General features: G+C 40.7%; 3 protein-coding genes across 3 annotated transcripts; 1 reads left to right on the top strand and 2 right to left on the bottom strand.

Moving 5' to 3' along the window:
- Positions 1-522: 522 nt before the first annotated feature.
- LOC125973687 (general transcription factor IIF subunit 2) lies at positions 523-16,473 on the top strand. Its single transcript, XM_049728146.2, has 8 exons — positions 523-740; positions 932-1,005; positions 1,097-1,115; positions 1,225-1,369; positions 12,616-12,697; positions 13,515-13,614; positions 13,685-13,828; positions 15,389-16,473. The coding sequence occupies exons 1-8, from the start codon at positions 675-677 to the stop codon at positions 15,521-15,523; spliced, it is 765 nt and encodes a 254-aa protein (XP_049584103.1). The 5' UTR covers positions 523-674; the 3' UTR covers positions 15,524-16,473.
- Positions 6,793-8,994, bottom strand: kctd4 (potassium channel tetramerization domain containing 4). Its single transcript, XM_049728145.2, has one exon. It carries the CDS (start codon positions 8,268-8,270, stop codon positions 7,494-7,496), a length of 777 nt encoding a protein of 258 aa, XP_049584102.1. The 5' UTR covers positions 8,271-8,994; the 3' UTR covers positions 6,793-7,493.
- Positions 15,939-18,637, bottom strand: tpt1 (tumor protein, translationally-controlled 1). Its single transcript, XM_049728157.2, has 6 exons — positions 18,494-18,637; positions 17,755-17,822; positions 16,765-16,949; positions 16,555-16,660; positions 16,356-16,472; positions 15,939-16,255 (listed from the first exon to the last, which is right to left on the bottom strand). Exons 1-6 carry the CDS (start codon positions 18,519-18,521, stop codon positions 16,253-16,255), a joined length of 507 nt encoding a protein of 168 aa, XP_049584114.1. The 5' UTR covers positions 18,522-18,637; the 3' UTR covers positions 15,939-16,252.
- Between the last annotated feature and the right edge of the window lie 81 nt (positions 18,638-18,718).

The raw sequence follows: 18,718 nt of genomic DNA, 5'->3' as shown, positions 1-18,718 counted from the left end.
CGCTCAAGCTTTGTTATAGAAATTTTGGCAAATCCGTGACTCGACTGTGATTTTGCGAGTGTACCTCAGAGTCAAGTGTTCCAGATTTTAATCTCAACAAACCCCTTCTCTATAGAGTCCAAATGTAAAGTACTCATTCTAATGCGACGGTGTTTTATCACATTTTCAACATGACACCAAGGAGACAGAAAAAAACAGTATATTCGCCACCACACCCTTTTTTTTTTTTTTTTTTTTTTTTTTTTGCCGTTTACAGCTTTATGCTAGAATTTAAAAAGCATTTTGTAGTGAATGATCAAAAATGGTTTATATTTCAGTTACGCAAATATATGGATCTATTGTTGTACTTTTATTTTTAAATTGCGAATGTTTTGGAAATATCATGCACGTGTTTTGGCAGTATGAAACACTCGCAGCTGATCTTTATTCCAAGACTGCCAAAAAACAAAAACAAAAAACCAAACCTGAACAAAATGAAAGATAATAGCATACATTGCGTATAAACACGCCCCCACCGCTTGCCTGCTGGATGAGAGGCCTGTTATAATTGTCCGCCACAGTGCGCCTTTTATTTTGAGAGAAACCACCTGCTGCGTTAATTGCGAAGTTTCGGTTAAAAAATTTGCTGTTGTATATTTTTGGGTGCACTGAATTGTTGATATAACATCGCAAATATGTCTGAGAAGGGCGAAGTAAATCTCACCGGAGCTAAAGAAAGTAAAGAAGTGTGGCTTGTCAAGGTTTGTTCACTTGCAAATAATCAAGAGAGCAAAACGTTCTCTACTTAGCAGATGCAACCATCATTATCTCTCTATTAATTAGCAAACTGTCGATATCTTATTCATGCAAGCAAAATTAAAAGTAGATATATAATTATTTTTTCTGGTAGGATTGCATTGAAGTAATCAAAACTTGACTGTCTTTCTGCAAGGTTCCCAAGTATTTGGCTCAACAGTGGGACAAAGCGACGGAGAATGGGGAGGTGGGGAAGATTACAATTGAAAAGTATGTATGGCTTGATTGAGTCATTTTATTTACAACATTTTTGATTACTATTGTCTGTCTTTTAAATCTTGTCTGTTTTTCCCCATTTTAGAACGCAAGACAAAACTCAGGTGAGACATAGCCAATGAAAGCACTAACTGAATTTCTTATATATGCATTCAGCTGCATTTTATTTTTAATATATCAGTATTTTATTGATTTATTTTTTGTTTTGGTCAGGTTTGTTTCACCCTGGATGAAGAGCTGACAACTGTGAGTGCTGGAGGGGAAAGTGATTCTCCTCTGCAGGTCCCAAGAGAGCATCCCTTCACCATGAACTCACTGGGTGGACAAACCATGGCAGTCTTCAGCCAGGATGATAAAGGTCAGATTTGGTTTTGAGAACAGATGCTACTTCAATTTTGTATAAAAATCTTTTCATACAATTAATTACAATTCATTAATTAAATGGTGCAATTATTGTGTTTATAGGTGGTATAAAATATCTATAAAATCTCAATCCATAATCTCAATCCTGCTTTATTTATTTTTAAATACATTTCTAGAGAAAGCGAGTTAATACATTCAGCTGTGATTTCACTGTAAAAGCCAAGAGAAAACTGTCAGGGTATTCTCATTTACATTTGTAGGCTGTTTGCTGGCACGCTTATAGTGCCAGGAATATTCTGAAATTTGCATCAGCGCATAAAAATAGCAGCAACTATATTGTGAGGTTGGAAATTTACATCTTTTGAATTATTGAATTTCTGGAAGGCTACACTGCCGGGTACAAAATAAAACAGAATCCTTGTCATGCTTGGAAAGGTTTTCCTCTGTAGGAGCCGGATTTGTTGATTCAAGACCTTGTTGTAAATAACCGAACAGATTCCATTCCAAATAAACTGAGTAGAATTGGAACACAGTTCTAGAAATAGAAGCGGTTGAGGAGAAAAAGTTATAGATAAACCACAGTGCTTGTATCAACAAAGTCGATGACTATAACGGTCGGCTGCCAACACACCGCCACATATGCATGTCACCCAAGAGCTAAAGTAAATTCCTGTCTACAATTGCCCTCATTCCTCTACAGTCACATTTCTACTCAACTGGCTAAAATGTTACCTTTTAAACTGCTGAGAATTGAATTAAAGCCTTCAACAGGAAGCACAGCGTGCCAGGAGATTTCTGCTTTCAGCACCCTGGAGCACTTTAAATGCACCCACACTTGTATTGTACATTAATACCACCTACATATGATAATGGCTTTTTGCTCCTCTTTTGTAAGATTTTTCGCCACTTACAAATTTGATGTAGAAGGTGGTGTTGATAAATGCATTAAATAAACAATACACAGGCCAGAAATAAAAAGAATCCAACATAGATTTATGCCGAACATTGAGAATGTGTCAGGATTGTGAAAATACGAAGCAAACAAAAATTTTGATTATTGCCTCTAAAATGTTTTGTTTTTCCCGTTGTTTTCTTGGCCACTGCTTAGGTACGACATCACTCGCCCACAGTAAGGTGTGCAGTATGTCTCTGCGCTCCCACTCACTTTCCAAGTCTCCCTCTTTCTCACCTTCTCACACACCTCGTGGTACCATGCCAAAAACCCCAAACAGCAAACAATGGAATAAGAGCTGTCATAACAGCTTCCTACGATGTTGTATAATTTAGAATATTTGATTACTAAATTGATAGGTATCTGAAGTGCATATTTCCAATGGCAGCAAATGACAATGTTCTTAACATCCATCCAGCATATGACATCATTACATTTTCATTCTCCATACCCTACAGCAATGTTTTATAGGGAAGAAAAAATATTTTCTTAGTAATATGTTCTGTGCAGCCCATCTAGTAGATAGTGTTCCGCTCACCATTTTTCTGAAGCTCAGCTGTGATTGGTTGTACCCTGAGACCTGGCAAAAAAATGTTGCTCCTTAATTTATATTGACTTATATTTATAATATTAATCAGATTGCCATTAGTGGGGAAATTCTGGGCTTGACTTCTTCTTTCATGTAATATATTGACATTTTAAAACCGTAATGCAAGAGTTAATGGTTTAATGGAAGCCCATTTTTTGCGCCTATTGTTCAAATGTTGTCTGACCATATATTCCATGGTTTTAACCCTCATTTTGTACACACGTGTGAGATGCTTACCATATAGTCAGAAAGGGTTGAAATATTTTCGGACCAAAATGCTGACTTATAGGCTAGATGTTACCTGCTGCTTTGCGGAATATTTCATATTGAAGCCTACCAAATGAAAGGTTCACCCCTTCATTCCCAGCTGGAACTCAATTCCTATTATTTCCAAGTCAACCACATGCTTTTGCCCTATAATGCCCACTTTTCACACTGCACACCAACGCCCTTTTAACGCAAGCGCTCAGTCAGGCAACAATGGTGAGAGGTTGCTAATGACAACCATCTGTGACGGATAAATACATGAATAGTGTCTGACTTGCCTTTTGTACTTTTTGCACCAAATTGAACTTCATTGTTTCCCCTCGCTTCCTCATGTTTCGTTCTGGCAAGAAGCAGGTATTGATCAAGAAGTTGCTAAGCAACAGGCTGCCAGAGAAGTGTGCTGACAACAGCCAGCCAGCTGTAAAGTAATGCTCTTTTACTTGAGGCTATGACTGTCTTAACCTGTTATAATGGGGTAAAACCTTTATTTTTTGTTTTTTTGAAGAAATATAATCATAGAAGATTAACAGTCAAGCTTTTATCCAATGTCCAATGGCATCTAAAATTTTAACTATTTTTATAACGTGCGCCGTTTGAAATATTGCAGTCTTCTTCTTGGAGTGCTAAGTGCGGCTAATAAATTAGCGTTCACTCGGTGTTGTCAGACAGAATTGTATTTTCACTTGCTGAAGCAGCGCCTGAATAGCATAAATTATAGTTGCCTTTCTTTGCTTTCGTATAGTAGTTAAATCTTATGATAAAATGTTGTCACTATTGAGTACATTATTTTAAGTCTTTCAAAGTTCACCTTCAAAGTTCAGACCTCATGAGCATTTTTGCCTCACTAGAATTTTCCTTCTTTTGGACAGCACATTAATCATGAACTTGCCTGGTAATATATTTTAATCTGCATATCTTTTATTTTAGTGTGATGATAAAGTCTTCAATTTTTCTTCTTTCCCAGAATCTGTAGATTCAGATTTCATTTCCATATTTAAAATGATTGCAATCTATTTCGAGGATAGCCTGGATTCATATTCATCCATTTTCAGGACACAACTGGCAATTGTATGTTCAAATTTCCTTGCCATGGTTGTTTTGTCCAAAGTGAGCATAGGATTGTGACTCACCCTGCCACCGTTGAAGTGGCCATATTTAATATGCAATGTCATTAAAAGCTTTGCCACCTACCTGCTGTGCTCCCACACAGGACACCTGTGACATAAAAACAACAAAAAGTTAGCAAATGTGTTGGCAAACATGTTGATAGTAGTAAACGTTTCTTTCGGCTCTCTGGGGTGGAAGTATAAACAGAGTATACGTGATAAAAAACAATCTGTTGTACATCGGCTAGTGTGTTTGAGGTTTTCAGTGTCTATTTTCCATTTATCGTTAATAGCCGAAACCAGCCCTGATCTGGATTGACAATTCAATACCTCGTGATAAAACAACATCCTCAATGGAGCCATTGAAACAGCAACAGGCTGGATGAATCATTCTGTGCTTTGTTCATAGATTCCATGTAAGACAGAAGCATCCAGTTAGTCATAGTTCAGGCAAAAAGATGCCAGAATTTAATTTTTCCCATTATTGAGCAAAAAGACCGCTTGACTACAAAAGTGAAAAACGTAGTATTGTTGGCTGTACGTAATCACGTGGATGTTTTATAACTGTCATTCACTCCACAATGTTGAATGCAAGAGATGTTTTTTCTTAATTGTTTACACTGCGTCATGGAACATACATGGAAGCGTGGTTGTGATGGCACTAATTTAATTGCGTTATTAGTGTGTCCACTTCAGGTCGTTGTCGTGGCAACAGTGAGCGTGCAGATCGAGTTGTTTCTTTATGTTGAAAAGACAAAATAATAAATTACGGAGGGGAAAAGCATCCCTAGCATTCCAATATTTCGATTGTGCTGATGAAGTCGTGTATATTGTCCTATTTTTATTTTCAATTTGCAAGCGTCAACCCGAGGACAAGCATAATGCGGATGTACATCTTGCAAATGGCTGGAAATCTCCCGGACCTTCTTGCAGTTGAATTGGATTACCGATGAATGGATGCATTTTTTTCTAATCCTTTCCCAGCCATCTGCCCTGTGCTTCTGATCTGAACATGGAATGTCCTTGGTTTCTGTTTCTGGACCAGTAGGATAAGAATCTGAGGAATGTTAGTCATTTTCTAATAAAGGGTCGGTACATGACTGAAGTCTGACGACAAGGACAAGTATTTGAGAGCATAACGATGGAAATAGAGGAATTGAGATTGCCCAGCAACAGGTAAAGAAAAACTCATTTGCTTGGCTAGAACATTTACCTGGTTTCTTCTAACTCACTTCATCCAAAGTTGTCTTTTGGGGATGCATAAATCATGTAACTTTGCACTTAGCAAGTATGGCAGCAAGCATCATTAAAAATGTATGAAGCCCAACTGCAATTAGAATGGCTTGTTGCTAAAATCACAACAGTCTAGACTAGAGTCACAATGTCCGTGACTGGGCCAAAAGACCGACCTGCCATTCGAGTAAATCTCCAAAATTCCCAATGACCACCACGAGACTCTGCATGCAAATATGAAACTCTTTTTTTTTTTTTTTTTTTTTTTTTTTTAAATGATACCAACCTTTCATAAATTCAAAATTAAAACTAAATACAATGACGTAGTATTTTTTTAATACGCAAATACAATAAGTATCAGTAGCAAATAAAAAAAAAACATTGTGCACAATATTTCTTGGGTGCCAGTTGCAAAAGGAAGACCACATGCATAATTCTTACATTCTTACAACTGCAATGAGTAATGATTTTTTTTAAAGCTTTTTTTTCTATTAGTTCATTTTGTCCTTTCCGTATTTTAATCCTCAAGCTAGACATCTTGCTATTGCAACTTTTAATAACGTGGCACATTATTTTCAGGTTTTTTCTTTTCAGGCACTAGCCGATATTGGCAGATTACAGCCACAAGCCATAATGTGACCAGTCTGGAGACATATCAGTAACAATTTGTCTGTGCTTCAGAAGCCCATATCATAGTATGAGAAGGGCCTACTCAAATTATCTATAATGGCACAATTTTGCAGGTATATTTTTGAAATGTCTGCCTAGTACATGAAGTCATTGTGTGCCATTTTCATGTTAATCGTACGCTATACTGACGTGCAGTCGGGTACAAAGTGGTTCTCCTTGAGGGAAGAGGATGATTGGCCTACTTTGTTGGTACCAGATCTTCTCTCCCCAAGGACTGCCACAGGTTGAGTTGGACTATTATGGAGTAAGCCAGCATGGATTTAAAATGTCTTTTTTTAAAGAGGGGTTAATGTGTTCTTCAGGATGATTTCTGCAACATCATAATAGTCCGACGTATAATTAAAAACATGATTTTTTTTTGTCACTTAGAGCTATTTTGTCATTTTCAAGAAGCTGGAGAATAGAAGTGTATACTCTACAACACAATTTCTTTTTGATGAGTTTTAATTCTAAAACCAACTGCCTCACTTTAAAATGATTTGATTCAACTGCAATTAGACTCTGTCACCAATAATCAATTTAATGTATGAATAATGCAGCGCTATTATAACCACCACGCATAAGGATACAAAAACTGCCACTGAGTGTTTCAGCATCGTTTTATTCATGAAATATTCACATCGTCATGATTGATGCACTGACTACACAGAGGCTCACCGCACCAACACAAAATTTATTGAGCGCACATATGCTCGATTGAAAGCCCTTACAACGGTCACAGTTGTTTGCGCTAAACTTAGCTGAATGCAAGGAAAAGAGAAACAGATGCTGGTTCAGATTAGGACGTCAAACCTAGCTAGTAAACCAAGTACACACGTTGTATTGTAACACACACTTAAGTAAAAGCCAAATGGCACGACTGTCACAAGTCATTTTGAAGGACTGCGGCTATTGCAAAAGCAGCAGAAGCAGGAAATGTGGAAAGGAACCTCTGTTGTTGAGAATCTCACTTTTGGGGCACTGTGGGGACTCTTAAAATGTAGCCAGAGTCAAAATAGCCTATTCCAGCCAGACTGAATGCTTTGATTGTGATCTGCTGTTGCGCAATAGGTTTTTTTGACTACACAGTATAAACACCACATGAAAGCGCATTCATCTTGTTCGTTTCTTTTTCCGCTAATAACGAAGCACAGCTCAACACGCATTACAAGACTTTCAAGCGAGCCCAAATTAAATGTCGGAGGGGTGGATGTGAAATCAGGCACTGCTTCTTCTTTTCTTTTTTTCCCTCGTGGCGCCACATCTCTCCTCTTTCTTCTATCTCTCCCTCCCTCCCGTCAGCCTATTTGACAAAATGCAAGGCTTCCGCTGCCACGACGGAGCCTTTGCTGCTATCCAGGCTGGTGACCAACCTGAAGCCAGATTTCAAGGCGAGCATCACCGTCTCTAGTTTCAGGCAGTCAAGCGTGCACAAGAATGTGCTGTCCTCCTTCAGCACCAGCCGCGAGCCCGGCTCCGACTTGATGAAATGTCTGAACTGGATCACGTTGGATGACACCTCAAACTCTTCCGGAAAGCCGTCCAGGCGACTCTTTGAGATCTGCACCAGTCGACCTTTGACCTTGTCGAGGAAGGCGGGATCGCTGCAATACACCTTGAGACCTTGTGACCTCTCATGGCTATCTGTCATCTCCAAGAAGGCGGGCTCCCGCCGGGCAGCCCGGTGAGTCTCCCACTCGGCCACGGCTTCTCCAAGTTCAACCAGACGGTAAAAATCGGCCTCCCTCCGGAGGAGCCCCGCCTCGCGGAAGTCATCAGGTAGCTGCAGCTCTCCAGTTCGCAGGTAGTTGAGCACATGCCGGAAAACCGGACCGTCTCTGTCGATGAACGGATTTCCCATGGAATCCATGTGCTGGACGGGTTTCTTACCATTGGCCAACTCTTCTAGAAAAGTACCCTGGTGCTTAGCCAGGGTGCTCCGGTGAGCAGTGTACAAGAAGCCGCCGACATTGACGGTGATGGTGCCTGACGTGGGCTTCTTGAAGCTCTTGCTGGGCTGCAGCAAGTCTGGGTTGATGTGTCTCAATTCACTTTCCATTCTTCTGAGATTCCATTCCATTCTCAGTCAGCCTCTCCAGCTTCGACCCAGCCTCCTCACAGCTGGCACGGCTGCATATGTGTGCCGGCACCACTGATCGGATTAGTTGCCTTCTTTTTCTTTTCAGACGAAGGAGTCTCTGATACTACGAGGTGTCTTCGGATCTTGTTCAGTGATTTGGAGTAGATTTAAAAGTGTGAGCGAGTAGGTGGCCGAGTCCTGTCAGGTGGAGGAGCTCCCGTGGACTGATCATTAAAACGAGAAAGGATCTCTATACTGGTCTCCCGCCCTCCTTCCCTCCCACCTTCACTCTCTCACTTGTACTCTCTCTCTCGCTGTCTCCCTCCATTGCTTTCTCCCTCCCCATGTGTGGGTGGACAGACAAGCATCGCATTCAGTTGGGGTAAAACGAAAAAAAATGAGTAAACAGCAGTCGGGTATGAACTCCACCCCCACCACTCAACAGGTACAGAACTACGCTCTCGTAATTAGCGCGCTCACATACACACACACACACGCGCGTCGGCATATAAAAAGTCTTTAAGATTTATTTTTCCTCTCCTTGCTAGTTTATTCACCGCTAATTACAAAGCAGCAAAAACCTGCGCCAGATTTTCACAGGACGGAGATCTACTCTGTCTGCCCTACACAAGGAAAGATTGATTTCTCTCATAGTTTCTTGTCATCACATTGATTTCCCAGAAGGCAAAAAAAAAAAAATCTAAGTACAACTGGTTTACAACCTTTGGAAATGCATTTAGTCCACACATCTACGCGTGTGTGTGTGTGTGTGTGTCTGGGGCGGTTTCCTCATCATAAGCAATTAGCGGAGACGTCAACCGCACTTAATCCGAATTGCAAACAAGCCAAATGTACCTGGGTGGACTCCGGTTAGTAAGACTTGCTTTCTCCCTCCTTTTCACTAACGTAGCCCGTCGAGAATTCGATTTACTGTCAAAAATGTCAAGCTGTGTATTGCACAGCTGTTGGAGCCGAATGAATTAAATTTCCCCAAATGCTCAGAAAAATAAAAACACCATCCTCCCTCCCTATTTAAGGTGCTGAATAATTCATTAAGGAGCAGTACGAGCTCTTGGTGAAACACGGAGTCACTGACTGCTGTGAAGCTGGCATGGCAACCACTTAGAAAAGGGTCCTCGATGAGCTCGGAGCTGTCAGTCTCGTCTTTTCATTGTGCGAGCCATACTTTCATTTAATAGACCCAACTTAATGGGTGTCAGCGAGGTAAATTCAAACAATGAAACTCAAAACGCATCATTACTTGGTGGCTAATATGTGATTAAAAAGTGATTAACGCTCCCTCCTTGTTATCTGCGCCCAGCTATATCGAACCATCTTGAGCTGCCATTCCTGTTGCCAGAATTTAAAATTAGATACTTGGAAATGAATGGAATCATTGCACTTCCTGAGTGAACTGGCCTCTGGGCTGCGTAGATGAGCTCGAGTAGAAAATTAAATTTGGAGAGCCAATTAGCAAGATACACACATACTATCTTTTTCTACACCTCATGGTGGAAGTAGGAATGAGCAGTCAGTAGCAAACACGGCAAATAAATAATGCACTCATCAATTTGCGTTCCGCCAAGTCCAGCGCATCTGCCATCCAGCATGGCTGTGGCTATTTAAAGCTAGCGCATTATTAACTCTTCTCATGTACACTGGTAGATTACAGCCATTAATGGTTACTTGACATTGCCTGACGCCATTACGGGGAAGAGAAAGACCGCAGAATGATCACGTACAGGCTAAAATGTGCCTCCAGGGTAAATAAACAATGGCACGGAAGTCATCTATTTGGATGGCTATACTATCGATTGCGTGTCTTTTGGGCTTTGTACAAATGTTGGGAAAACTAATTGCGACACGTTTCATACAGCTATCATTATGTGAAGCTGTAATGAGACTCTACACGGCAATTAACGACAGAGGAAAAACAACTGATGCTTTCTGGCAGCGGTGGTTTTATGGTTGATAAGACGCGCGTCCATGGAGAACGTCGGAACGTCAGTCTTGTGTATTTCGCAGATCGTCTTGTCAACGATGGATGGGGAGAGAAAGGTTAGAGACGAGTGGTGGATGGAGGCTTTGGTGGGCGGCCTGCTGTTTGTTGTGTGAAACATTAGGGAGGTCAACGCCGCAAGCAGAGGGCCTTCCAACAGATGGAAGAATGAGTTGGGTGTGAGGGGGTGGACGGGTAACCTCTCCTTCGCATCCGTCTCTCGTCTTCTGTTGTTTTCACTCCTCTCATTTACTATTCAATGATACCCTTGAAGAACGTGTTCTGCTTTCTTTTATAGCTCAGAATATACTACTCTCAAGTCTTGGAAAAAAAAATCTAAGAGTTTAAACCGCTATTGTGTGAGTCTTCTGCGTGATGCAATACCTTTGGGAAAATAGAAATTGATTAACTGGTTTTTTTTGGGGGGGGTTTATTGTTTAGTACTTACTGAACTGTGTATTTTAAGTCAGGCACTTTGTTGGGCAGCTTTGACTTTGGAGGTTTCTGCGTGATTGTATTGGAAAAAGCAAAGATTTATGGCTGGAGATTTTTCGTACTGAAGCTTGGCTGCTGGACATTTTTGAAAATCTCAAGAGTTCTTCCCCCACACTGAAGCCTTGAGATCCTCTCTCTGTGGCCCTCCACCTACCAACATTTTCAGTCGTTTACTTGCGCGCACACGTGTGTTGTGCGTGGGTGTCATTTTAGCTTGTGTTTGCCCGCTTGTGTTTCATCCAGTCGTTTGCTTTAATCGCCTGCCATGAAGCAAAATAAATAAATCAAAGCCTTACTTCTGATTTGTACTGCCACCCAAGTGTTAATTGCCTCGATAATTCAGAACCCGTCGACCGTCATTTGATTGAACTTAATGTGACGCGTGAAGTTGGACAGCATGTGGTGGTTGCTATGGTGACCACAGCTTTTGCACCTGCACTAAATGATTCAAGGCTGTTTTAAATCATATGACGCTGCTCGCAAGCTCATCTTTCTGCCAGCAAATTTGAACTCAACAAAAGTGCGTACGGAGGAGCGTATGTTTACATGCTCATAATTACCCAATGAGTCACTACGGCAGCTCGGTGCAGCCATTTTTAAGTCTGTGTGGTGGATGAGAAGTAAGGAGTTCACAATATTATGGGCTTTGTATGAGAATAGATTATTGGTCCTGTACTTTAAAATGGATATATTTAAACCACCAAATGAATGTAGAAAAAGAAAATAAATGTCGACTTATACTTCAGAGCGACTGTTGTAGATGCTACTTTCTTTGTGATTCACTGTTCTTGGTCTTTGTTTTTATCTAATACATTTCATCCAAAAATATGACTTAAACTTCAGAGCAACTTTTCATGACTTATAGTCAAGTCAATCAAACATACCTTTTACTGAAGAATATCTACAGGCAGCCACAGTGAAGAATTTCTTTTGCCAGAGGGCGATTTCTGTGTAATCCATTTCCCTTAATGATTGGACTTGTAGCGAGCGGTTCATCCATTTCACCCTCCTTCCCTGAATAATGAGAATCAGAGGCCTTCACTGTAAAATCAATCATTTTTACTCACTCTACAAAGCAGTGTTTCCCTCTTTCAAATAGTAAATACTTAAAACCAAAAATTAAAGTCTGTTTAACAAATAAATTGAACCATACAAAATTATGTTAATGTGACCAATTAAGAAAAGCGACAATACACTTAAAGAACTCTGAATTATGATTATTTTGTGTGCAGATGCAAAAAATATATTCAACACTAATAATAAAAAAAATAATGATCTGTACACAGCGTGACTTTTTCAGTCACACGAAAAGGGCAATCACAAAGAGTGGTAACACTTGGCATGTTCCGACGGGATCCCGCTGTGCCGCTATCGTCACGGAATGTCGTCACCAGATAAGACGTCACGCTTCACACTTATTTTTTTTTCCTTTTGGCTGACTTGCCCACACATTTGGAGTCGAGGTGACGTTGGCACGTATCCCTGCATCGTTAACTCATTCACACATCAGAGGATTCCGTCTCCTCCACAGGTCACCTTGCAGCCCTTTAAGCATCTCACTCCACTGAGGAGTGTAAAATGTTTTAGCTTCTCACAAATAGTCCATCTCCACATACAATGGATGACTAATAAATCAAGTGCGCTTACATCACCAAGTGGTTGTCAATACAGTAACAACAAGATGAAGATGTTTAATTCCACGTCACTCCTTGAGGAGAGTCTACAAGGCACAATAAAATAGAGTAAGGGACATACAAATGGTCTCTAATGCTCTTAAATCGATAGCATCAGTAGATGACAAAGAAACAATAGTTTGTGACAAGTCAGAAATGTGCATCATCTTTGTTGTAGATGAAATCAGTCTGGAGGGGATGGTGGTACAAAGAGCTGAATGCAGACCCGTCGTCACTGACAACTACATGAAGCTGAAGAAGTAAGTGAGCCTCCAAATGTGGTTAAGGGATACACAAGTGATGTGGACAAACAAATATGGTGTTGACATCACACTTTTCTACCACGTCAGTTGCAGTGATCCTCTGCCATGTGTGATACTGGCACCAAAACATGCTACGACTCAGTAAACCAGCAATCCTATTGTGTTTGTTTGTCCGTCCATCCATGTGTGTCTACCTTTTTTTTTTTTTAAACCATTTGAGTGCTTTTCATCAGAATCTGCTATTGAGGCCAGATCACTATAGCAACTGTCACTGGGAGATGCGCCACTACAATGCAAACTTAACACATTTTGAGTTGTTGTTTCAGACCATTTGTGAGTCCTCCATTAATGAACATTTAAACTGACAAAATTACAAGAGCACACTTGCGGAAAGCAATGTTGGTGGTGTTAGTGGGGACCTAATGTGTTCAATTTGTGCACTGATCATTTGGTTTGGATGCTGGTCAGACATTACAGATGGCCCACATTTTAGTACACAGTGATCTGTTCAGCAAATGTCCCCTTCATTAAGGCCAATGTAGAACAAGGAAGAGTTGTCATGTGTTGTATCATTACTCATTGGATTATCTTGACCGGAGACAAATTTGTGAATATGTACATAGTTGTAAATATAAAACAGCAGCCTATAGATAAGAATATAGACAGTAGCTATAGACATAAAAATGAGTTTTATGGTTGAATGAATGAAAAAAAAAAAAAATCAAGACTGTTGTCAGGCCAACAGTTAGGTTGACAGGTGTATCTAGTCATAATGCAACGTATCTAAGTGTATTAATGTGCTTGTGGTTGCCAGGATTCAAATGAAGGAGTCCTTGAAGCCTCAGCGTTTGTCACAGAAGCTTGACCGAGCCATCACGACCGTCTTCAAGCCTGTGGCCAACCACGACTTTAACGTCAGTGCTCAGGCAGTTCTCCCACGCCTGTCATGTCAGCATCGTTCTTGACCCCCGGTGTGTTTCCCAGGTGGAATATGAAAAGAAGAAGAAATCCGAGGGCAAGATGGTGAGAGCTGAGCGACAGGTGGTGTTGGACATGCTTTTCGCTGCCTTTGAGAAGCATCAGTATTACAACATAAAAGACCTGGTGGACATCACCAAGCAACCTGTGGTGAGCCAAACACAAGAAACAAACAAATACACCTGCCCACTTTCCACCTTGCTTTGTTCCATTAGCACCAATCGCCCACAGCATGACGTTTGTGCTTGTTCACACAATGTGGCTACAATTTGGGACAGTTTTTTTCTGTTGCTCTCACACGCGTGCACGCACACGGGTTGCATCGATAACAGTTCCAGCGTGTAGAGAAAAGGCAACGTGTAGGTGCTGATGAGACCTTGAGGTCCGATTCGCTCCCTCTGATTGCATCTGATTGCGTAACTATCGCTTGAGTGGGAGACAAACGCCGCAATACACTCCACGCCACCCGTTCCGCTCCCAAAGCACTTGGCTAGCACGGCCAATTAACTGAACTGAAGTAACCGAAATGTCCATTGTCTCAAGTCTTGCTGTTCATCAGCATGGAGGCAGTAGATATGGCTTTTCAAGCTTCACAGTGCCACCTTGTGGCTGTTTATTGAATAGGTCAGTGTGCCCAATGGCCTAATGGATGTTGGGCCGTTAGGAAAACATTTGACATGGACTCAGTCTTTTGCAACTTTATCCTGACAACTAACATCTAGTCAAAAAATATTCTTTTTTCCCATCCTTTATTTGGAAAGTGCAGATCTGAGACACATAAGCGATGATGGTCCATTATTCATTAGCGAGCCAGGTTTATGTAAATTTTGATCAGAAAAAAAAAGAATTTACATTTTGTATTTTATCAATTCATTTTGTATAAATAATTTTTTAACTTTAAATTTTTAAACCAATGGCTTTATAAATGGCCAATACTTTTAATGAGGAATATGGCCACACAACCTGCATGTTTTGGTTGGTCACGTCACAGAAGGAAGTGATCAGTTAAAATGATTGTACAGACATCGTTTGAAATGTCAAAGTAACGGGGATCAACTAGCCTCAAAATGCATGTGGACATTTTTATTTAACCCCATTTCGATTCACCTTTCCATGATTTGAAAGCAAGAAATGAGTAGCCCCTGCAGCTTAAGTGCCCAGTCACATCTATTTCCTTTCACCAATCACCAACAAACACAACATGTCCCGAGAGGCTTTGTTAGCTGAATTGTTCATAGCTGGTTATATATTCAATTGAAATCTGTAAGGGTTTATTTTACTTACATTTGCCCTGATGTCCACGTATGGGGTTCCACCTGCGCCGCCTATCCGAAAAGGTGTTTAAACGGCCACACTCAGCTCAAAAAAGTCCTTCTCACTGGAAGTCAAGGCGCTCCTGATCTTTCCAACAAGTATTGGGCATCTTAGTTGCCTTAAACGTTAAAAAAAAAAGTACTTTATTCCAAAATAACAGGATGTTGACCAAGGATAGTAAGCAAGCCAGAAAACAAGTAACATGCCTTCTCTGACGTATTCAGGCAGATGTGTCAAATCAAGCAGACTCCACCCAAAAGGTGGGCGTCAGTAAAGCCACAGCCAGTCCCAATTTACATACCATTTAATCAGTTTTCAAGGGGAATTGTTGTACTGACATTTCTTTAATGCAGTCCTGTCTTAAAAAATAAATTCATGTTTATGCAATGTCCACAGACCTACCTGAAAGAGATCATGAGGGAAATTGGAACATACAACAGCAAAGGTGCTCACAAAAGCACATGGGAGCTGAAAGCAGAGTACAGGCACTACCAGTCTGCTGAGGAAGAAGAGGAGGTGCAGACGGCCTAGCAATGTTTCAAGTAACTTTTTTCCTGCCAGCATGGTACACGCTTGTTGCTTCAATTATGCTGGTAGTCTTTGTTAGTGATTATCAGTGGTTTACTTTTTAATGCAAGCCTTTGCCTAGTATATTGGGAGTACAGTAAAGTTTGACTATCAATATTGCTGTCTTTTTTTTTTTTTTCAAACTGTTGCTGATGACAACTGCAGACCCTTGTAGCCATGTTTACAAAACACCATGAGGTGGAAACATGCTGCTTTGGATTTAAAAATTTAAAATGGCTGTGTGACCGCGCCCAAACCAGACTCGTGTAAGAGGATGAGAATCCAAACATACACGAGGCAAACTTCTTAAAGATGAAACAGCAAAGAAATCATGCCAATAACCCAAATAATCACACTGTTAATAAAAAGGAAACAAACAGAAGATGGTACTCAGATTTATTTTAAACTTAAAAGCAATGTGGATGGAATTTCAAATGCAACTATGAACCCAGAGTGTAAGGGAAAAGCAGAGTTGTATTTGCTAAAACATCCCAAAAGTCCAAATCTGGGAGCCTTGAACATATTCCTTCAGTTGTATTGCGAAAAAAAGTCAAACACCGGTGATTTCAAAAGAAAACCAAGTGAAAAAAACTTTTGTCCAATGGGCCATGATGTAAATATAGCGCAAGTTGCACTCTGCTCTTGGGGCATTTGGGAAGAAGCGGCAGCCAGTTGACAGATTAGTCCATGGAGTTACTGTAGAAGGAAAACCGAAAAAAAAGATAAATAGTATGCATTATTTGGCACAATACCTGCAATTTGAGTTTTGTGTAGCACCTAGCAGCAGAACACTTACACATTTCTCAGAGATGAGACCATCTTTAAAGAAGCGCATGAAAGGTGTGACATTGTCCTCACGGTAGTCCAGAATTCCAACCATACCGTCAACGTTCATAGACTCGCCTGTGTAAAACTGGAGTGACAACAACTGGGCTTAACACATCTATCAACAAACGCTTGTTTGTTTTGCATTGAGTGCGTCTGCATGTACTTACCAGGAAATCCTTGAAATTCGGGAGGATCTTTTTGATTTCAGAATTGGCGTCGGCCACAAACTTCTCCACTCTCTCGGGGTTGGATTCTCCTAACTTTGACTTTATGCTGGAAATGAAATGCTCTTGAAATCATGTGCTACAATAGCCTTCAAGTACGCTAATCAAGCTTGATTGATTGGCGGACGGTCGGCTTAGCAAGTTGTAACCTACCTCTTGACGTAATCCTTGATGTAGGCGAGGTAAGCCTTCTTGTCAAAGGTCGTCTGCTGCAGTTTGTGGAAAAGGACGATGTTCACGCCAGACTCCACCGACGCCTCTGATGTTTCCCCCTGCTCCTCAGCCGAAGCGTTGGCACCGATTAAAGCGTCGTCGATGTCGCTTGAGGTGGTGACGTGCTAAAACACAAGAGGGTATCGTCATTTTAGACGTTCGGTAATGGCTGTAGCAATTTGACCAAATTTAGATGCAGCCGGAGGACACCTTCAAGTAAGGCATCCAACCTCTTCATTGAGCATTCCAATTGTCTCAAATGTACGATTAAATATTATGTAAAGTTTTTCTCTTTTCCCTCACACAGTAATTTTTAGTTATTTGAAGTTCGAAAGATACAACAATGTTAAAAGCAGTGTAAAATATTGAACATGATTCAGTGACTGGAGATTTTTCTGCCACAAGGTGGCAGTGTTCCATGTTGGACATCAATGAGAGGAACAGTACATTTCTTTTTAAATTAAGAGAAAATTAATACAAACACGAGGCAATTTGTGGAAGAAATTTGTGGACTCCTGTCCCCCAGTATCTACATACATATTTTTACATTTATTACTTGTAAATGATGTTCCGACTTATTACACCAATGTTGGTCTTTTTTTTTTTTTTTTTTTTAGCAATTTTCTTTTTCTTTTACTGATGGGCACTGTCATTTGCGACACAGCTTTCCTACATACAAGTCAGAAATAAAATGAATAATGTTACATACGCTATCTTTGGGAGTTGTTGAATATAAACAGCGCTTTTGAATTTAGAATAGGACCGGATCAAATTCTCTCACTGGCCTCTCACAATTAATCAAGTCTTAATTATGCATCTTGAAGCCAAAACTAGGTTAGTCATTCACATGTTATGCGATCAGTGGATGACTAACAAGTGATGAGGTGTCCAAGTCATTTCTTCCTTGCAACATGTACGTCAATTGCTTACCTTTCCTTCCACTTCGTAGAAGATGGGAGTCTCCTTGATTGGGTAGACGTCTGAGAACATCTCATCACCTACGCGAAAAAGATAAATATTAAAATAGATTGGTATAAAAATTCGCTTGAACATCTATAATTATAATCGATTTAGCAGTATACTTTAATGCCACATCCACTCTACTGGTTACGTGTGAGGTAAAACCTGGCATTCGTTAACACCTTCACGATACTGGCACTACTAGTAAAGTACATAACTTGTGCGTAAATGGGCCTAACTAGGAATGCGCATTTTGCCGAAATTATCCTGTTGTTGCTGGAAAAATAGGGGATCTATGAGTTGATGGTTTGATATAGACGTCGGCCAAGGGCTTGGACGAGAAGGTATGTTTGATGCTAACGCTAAATTGAGTTGAGATCAGTCAGGAAGACGTCTTCCCTCGTCGTTAAAACTATACGTGAGCGGCCACATGTTTCTGGGATGCTGTCATTGTTGACAATGAGCAAACTCTGTCGTTACACGAACTGTGATCAGTTAAATTCACGTTACAGCAAGACGCAAACAATGGTCATCGTCATGGCGTCATCCCGTTAGCATTAGCATTAGCAACGCGAAGGCACGAGTTAGCTAGGCGGCGAGTTGAGCGAAGGCAAATCAAAACTAGTTATAAACATTTTTAACCACTCCCCAAACTGCTTCGACGACGGCGATTGTGAATGGAACACACGGACAAAGGTAAAGTTCTTACCGCTTATGATACACCTGTAGATAATCATTTTTGCCGCTTTGGTGTTTACTCTTCCCGAGACAGAAAACCTGCCACCCCAAACCAGACCGGAGAGAAAAAGGCCTAACGGACCTCAATGTGGACTATTTACATCCTGTCGACGTCATCGAAGGGGTGGGCTCTCCAAGGCCTCGAACCTTGCTGCCACCCTCATGAGGTGGCCTTAATCGGTACTACACTATACAC

The sequence above is a fragment of the Syngnathus scovelli genome, chromosome 8 (assembly GCF_024217435.2).
Source record: "Syngnathus scovelli strain Florida chromosome 8, RoL_Ssco_1.2, whole genome shotgun sequence".
Lineage (NCBI taxonomy): Eukaryota > Metazoa > Chordata > Actinopteri > Syngnathiformes > Syngnathidae > Syngnathus > Syngnathus scovelli.
The sequence above is the reverse complement of the archived record's forward strand: the minus strand, read 5'-3'. Positions and strand labels throughout refer to the sequence as shown.